The sequence below is a fragment of the Equus quagga genome, chromosome 3 (genome assembly GCF_021613505.1).
Source record: "Equus quagga isolate Etosha38 chromosome 3, UCLA_HA_Equagga_1.0, whole genome shotgun sequence".
Taxonomy (NCBI): Eukaryota; Metazoa; Chordata; class Mammalia; order Perissodactyla; family Equidae; genus Equus; species Equus quagga.
Window position 1 is genome coordinate 61,989,057 of NC_060269.1, and position 6,183 is coordinate 61,995,239.

General features: G+C 52.9%; 1 protein-coding gene across 2 annotated transcripts in view; it reads right to left on the reverse strand.

Moving 5' to 3' along the window:
- Positions 1-544: 544 nt before the first annotated feature.
- The window catches only part of MSRA (methionine sulfoxide reductase A), a 385,457-nt gene continuing 379,818 nt past the window's right edge, over positions 545-6,183 (reverse strand). For both annotated transcript variants that reach the window (XM_046657450.1, XM_046657451.1), the window contains one exon: positions 545-1,307. In XM_046657450.1, coding sequence (XP_046513406.1) covers positions 1,150-1,307 — 158 coding nt within the window. In that variant the 3' untranslated portion in view covers positions 545-1,149. The remainder of the gene's footprint in view (positions 1,308-6,183) is intronic.

A 6,183-nucleotide genomic window follows, 5' to 3' on the forward strand; every position in this document is an offset into this window, starting at 1 on the left:
CCCAACTTGTGCTTATGTGTCTCCTTTGCATCATCCAGATCATTCAGTTCTCAGCTTACATTTCACCACCTCCCGGAGGCCTCCTCTGACCGACGTGGCTCAAACAGCCCTCAACGCAATTCCACAGCCCCAGACACAACTGATTATCTTATCCTATTTATCATCTTCATATCATTTGTCAGAACCTGCAATTATCTTTGTAATTCACATGTTTCCATGTCTATTGCTTACACCCCCGACCCCTTGTCTCAAATGTAAAGACTCTTGAGGGCAGGGATTGCACATGTCTCTTCTCTCAAACTAGGAGTCCCTGATGTGACAGCTGTAACAGGTATGTGGAAAAGAGCTATTACTACTAAAGTGCAGAGAGCCAGAGGTGTACTCGTTTTCCAAAAATTTCAATCATATTTCCCATTTGGGGGAAAATGACTCTGAGGCCTTTTCTCTTCCAAGCTCTTTTAGCGCTCGAAGATTTATCTTGAAATACTTAGAAGAAGTAGGCTCCCTAAACAAGGAAAAGACAGATGAGACACCAGGCGGTTTGCATTATTAGACTGTAGACTTTTATTAGAACAAGCATTTCTCACAGCTGTAAGCAAAGCGCTGGCATTCATCAAACTAACACATCTTTTCTCGGCCACACGGAGGGCTGAAAAGGGAGAGAAAGCCCCCTCCCCAGGGACAGGATCGTAGAGCAAAGCATTTCAGGGAATGATTCATTGAGGCTACAAATGTTTGCAAATTTTAAGGCACTGGAGGGCAGAAGGGCATGTGAGGCAGGACAGGGCACAGAGGAAGGCTTTCCAACACGCCCTGTCCTGTCCGACAGTCTCCCAGCTTCCAGGGCAGGCAGCCAGGCACAAGAAGGGTGAGCACAGTGTATTCGTTATTCTCATTCAGACCCCAAGGGATCCAAACAATTTCATAGCTCTACGCCCACCACAACTTATTAGAAGATAAATTACATGTTATCAACTTGCCATTGCACTTCCTGTAAATTACACCTCAATAAACGAGATTTTTATGAATGCCTTTGTGCTTGGGGCACTTCAAAGAGCCACTGATGTGAACCACAAAAGAACTGCCTGATTTGTTGGAAGCATTTTTGCTGTGACCCCCAGGGTCGACCACATGGGGAGAAATTACTTTTTAATACCCAGTGGACAGGACACTCCGGTGCCCCCGAGGCCGCAGTACCCGTCGGGGTTCTTGCTCAGGTACTGCTGGTGGTAATCCTCGGCGTAGTAGAAAGTTTGTCCCTCCCGGATGTCGGTCGTGATCAGGCCATAGCCGTGCTCTGAAAGAACCTGTGGAGACAAAGGCACCGTCAGGACCCGATGCTGGCAGAGATGGTCCGAAGGAGGAGGGACAGGCAGGTGGGGATGCGAGGGAAGCAGACATGGGTGGCTGGGGACGTGCAGTAGGTCCTTGTGGGCCTGGGCTCTGCCACTTCCCAGCTGGGTGATTCTGGGCAAGCTTGCACCTCCCTGCGATTTAGCTCAGGAGGCTGGGGTTGAAATCAGGTTTTCGACCCTGCAATTTATGCTCTACCCTTGACACCACCTCTGCCCCTGGTGCGTGTTAGGAGCCCTGGTTTGGGCCCTGTGGGCTGTGAAACTGGCCCCAGTGCTCTCCCAGGGGAAACAGCAGGACATGTGGCTCCCTGGCTGCCCTGGGAAGAATGGGTGTCCCTGAGAGCACTCCAGCAGAGCTGCAGTGGGAGGGGACGAATGGGCAGGATGGGGCAGGCAGGGATGCAGCATCGCCCAGAGCTGTCCCCTCTGCTGCCAGCTCAGGAGCAGACCCCCTGTCCACTCACAGGCTGGACAGAGGAGCCCCCACTCACTCCTTGTGGTTCTAGGGAGCAGGGACCCTATCAGGACCTCCTGGAGAGCAGGGGGCCATTTGGGGCCTGGGCTCTGCCACCCGAGGCCCAGGAGCCTGGGGAGTGAGGTCAGGGGAGGAGGTGGCCTGAGGGCCTGTGTCGGCTCATCGCCACCCTCTGTGACCTAGTTTAAGGTCTGGTGGCATCTGCTACCAGGGAAAGAAACAGACACGTAAACACCAGTTGGGGGAGGAGAGCAGAGCTATTTGGGGCGGGAGACAGATTAAGAAATAGACATTGCTCCCCATGGATTTTAGCCCGTTCCCTTTCCCTTTCGGATTTCAGCTGTGCCCTAATTCTTTCTTGTCACAGGCTGCGTGGAGCATTTGAGCACAGGGCTACAGAGACGTGACCCCAGTTTCACTGGTTCCATTTGGTACCGAGGTGCAAAGTGGGGGCCCCGGACTGATGCTTCCACAAGCGAACTGATCAGTCTCTGACTGTCCACTGGTGCATTTGAGATGAAGTCCTCAAATCGGCAGGGCATGGAGAATCCAATATTAAGATTCAGCTTGATTCACTGCCGCAGTTTTTCCCTGAGAACTTTCACCTTTTTCCTGAATTTTCATCCAGCCCTCAGAGCCAGAATGAGGCAGATTGCGGATCTGACGCCAAGCAGGCCCGGGCTGGTAAGGGACAGGATCCTCGCCAAGGCGGGCGAGTTGGACCCCGCAGCTCAGAAGCAGCCAGTTTCTTTACAGGGGTTAGAAATGAGATCGAGGAGCCATTCTGACTTCAGTTTTGACAATTTTTTTGTAAACGAGCAATTATCGAGGGTTTACCATATGCCACACTCCGTGCAAAGAATTCACAATGTTAATTTTAGCCTCACAACAGCCATCTGAAGGAAGTACTATTATTATCAACCATATTTAAAAGTGTGTGTCAGAGAGTGTGTCTTGATCCCTGACTTTCTCAGCTCGCCTTGGTATTGCACAGGCTGAGAGCTTGGAGCTCCGTTTCCCAGGTTCTGTTGCCAGCAGTGCTCCCGCTGAGATTCCACCAATGAGGGGAGCGCACGTGAAACCGGGCAGGCTCAGTCCAGGAGAAGCCACTCTACAAGGTGCCGCTGTGACGATGGGCCCAGGTACATGCAGAGGGCAGACCAGAGGCTGCAGCTCCTCCTGAGAATCATTCAGGCAACGTCATTGCCAATGATTTCTAGCAATTTCTGTAACTTCCTGGGGTCCTGCAATCCAGGGGTGCTTTTCCCTAACCCTCCCTCCAACAGTCTTTCTATTCATTCTGGAAGCACCAAATTCCCTTTGTAAAACCCACCTGCCTGGAAACCACTAAGGCTCTGTTTCTATGACGGAACCCCGGCTAACAGAGCATCTGGGGCCAGAAGTGTTTTCAGGAACCAAACCTCAGTGAGAGTGAGAATCTGGGGCGGGGTAACTATCCTGGTTAGACTTAGAGCTGGGAATGACCTCATCATGACTGGAAAGCGGATCAATGCCCACAGTGTATAATAGCAACATGCTGACTTAACTTGTCTCTAGCATTTGCCTGTAAAGAAGTGCCCACGGAAGGGAGGTTTGGGACACTAGGCGGCTGTGGCAGTGGAATATTCTGACATAGATGATAAACACGAGGTCTGGGGGTGTGCTGTGCAGGGAGAAAAAGATGCAAGGTTGACTTGACATTCCTGCCCAAGTTGAGAGAGCCAGAGAACTTCTAGGACTGTTTGAAATAATCTGTTTCTTGTACCTGTGTCCAAATACCAAATAAAAGGATGGATCCTGAGGGTTCCAGATTTACAAGTGACATCCACACCCTCTCCAGGTCTGAAGCCCAGTGACACCCGCAGAGAGCTCATCCACCCACACTAGTCCAGGCACCAGACACTGACAGATGCTTACCCCAGAGGCGCTATGCACACCCACACGAGACTTCCATGTTCTGCAGGGACCTCATACTTTGACCTCAAAAGCTTCCCTGCTGTGGCCACACTGAATGGGAGCTTGCCTGCTGTCCTGCGCCCCCTCCCCTGTCTCCCTCACCCTCAAGGCCAGGACCCGGCTCCCGGGTCTGCCCAGGTCCCTGCTCACTGGCCTCATTCAGCTCTTCCCTCTCTGAGGGCGACCTCCTCACACACTGCTGGCCCTGCTTTCTCTCCTTCACAGATGGCCATCCTCCACGAACAAGGATGGCCTTCCCGAGGCCCCGGAGGTCACAGCCGCTGTTTCCAGAAGCTTCTCTACACGAGGCAGGAGGGCTGGTGCCAGGGAGCACTATTGCCCAGGCCCCCTTCCTCCTCTCCACACCAGTTCTCGTCAACCCCTGCCCACAGACCACCCCAGAGGGGCAGCATCCCTTTTGGGGAGCAGAGGGAAGGGAGGCATGACACTGGGGGCCCAGGCAGTACCAGGCCTCTGCCACAAGATGGCAGACACTTCACTTTTATTTGAGAGGAAAAAACCCAAGAATAAACAATGATGAAAGCCCACAGATGATAGAGCTATAAGCTGGCCCCCTCCACCTCCCATTAAACTAGAACGTTCTGGCCAGGTCTTGTTGAGATGGCAGACACACGCTGGAGCCACTGGGCCTGTGGTCAACATCGCCCCTCAGCACAGGGCCATAGCTGTCTTCAACCCTCGCTCTAAAACTGGGGGAGAGCAGTCAAACACGGGCGAAAGAAACCAGATGTGAAAGAAGAGGAAGTAGGACAATGAAAAAGCCTGTCTGTTCTCTACCTTCCCTCCTTCCCCACAGCCGGGGCCTCAGCTTTCTCCCCTGCAAGTCACTGCCCTTGGCCCTTCCCAGGACCTGTTTTCTCGGGGGTTCTTGCCAGACGCTGTGCATGGGGTTCTGGTGGTGGCTGTTTGTTAGTTTGTTTTGGATCTTGTCTGTCCTGTCAGTGTCACAGCTGTCCTCATTGCTCTTCCATTCCACCCCTTTCACTGTGCATGTCCCCTCTACGTGCTGCACACAAGCCACAGGGTTAAATGGAACATGACGCCTCCCTCCGGGGTCTCCATCTGAAGCTGAGAGAACACGTGCTGTGACAGGGTGTCCTCCTTCAACCACAGGGCGGAAGCCTCTCCCAGATCCCTCAGGAGAACCTGCCAGCCCGCCTGTGCTGGCCTCCAGGCCACCTCCTCGGCCTCATCTCCCTTGCCGCTTTCTTCTCTTCCCTTTCCCTTCCTCTCTGAGTACTGTTTTCTTGGGTCCTGTTGAACTTCATCTATCTCCTGAACACTCCATTCCCTTGCAGATGACCTCCTTGGAATGTTCTTTCTTCTCTTCCCTATCACAGAAACTCCTACCCATCCCTCAGGACCCAGACCAGATGTCCCCAAATGGTTCCATAGGTAGAAGTTGCTCCCTCTTCTGTGCTCCCACAATGGGCCCACCTATTAGAGGGCTTGTGACACTGCATTATAATTATGCTTTGTCTCTCTAAGCCACTTCCACGCCCCTCTGGCAATCCACAGACTAGACTGTGTGCTCCCTGAGAGTGTGGACTGCCTTGTTTCTCTGCCTCACCTCAGTACTTAATATATAAGAAATGAATTAATTAATTAATTAGAAAAAGAACAGTTGAGTCTTGGGAATCTCTCGGAGATTCTCTTGACCTGTGGGCCTTCTGTCTGGGTCCATGCTGCTGCCTTGAGTGGAAGCGCCTCCTTGGGGACCTGGGAAGGAACAGTGAGAGGGGGCTAGGGGACCAGGGTGCTCAGGCTGTCACCTTCCTTGTCACAGGCCCCTGGCCAATTCCATGAGCGGGTTTACTCTTTTGACCGTGGCATTTTGGTGGCTGTGTCCATGCAGGGAGGACCAATCGTCTTCCCCAGAAGGAGGGCCTCAGCATCACCCTCAGCTCCTGAGAAAGCCCATTCGCTCTTCTGGGGGTGAGCGGGCTGACAGGCGAGGTGAAGGAGCAGGAGGAAGTGGGAGATGAAGACGGGTTTCCGATGGTCCCTCTGGGCCCCCAAGTCCACTGGTCAATTTGGCCCCAAGCCCAAGCTGTGCAGGTGCTGGCAGGGTGCACCTTGGTCTTCTGACTCCTCTCCTATGACATTACCAAACACCAGGTGCCCCAATCAGTTGTCGGGGGTCATAAGTACTTTGTTCCTGATATCAATATTTGTGAGTAACTTACTTTGCCTCAATGAATCAGAGCAGGCAGAAGGCTATCCTGACCCTGGCATTACTCCTGCCCACCTGCCCACTAGAGTGGGAGAGAGGGGAGTGTCAGCAGAGCTAGAACTGGGGCAGCACATAATCCACGACATGTGTGGTCTCTCCTACCATCCATGAGGGGGACCCATGCCCATGATGGACCAGTCCTA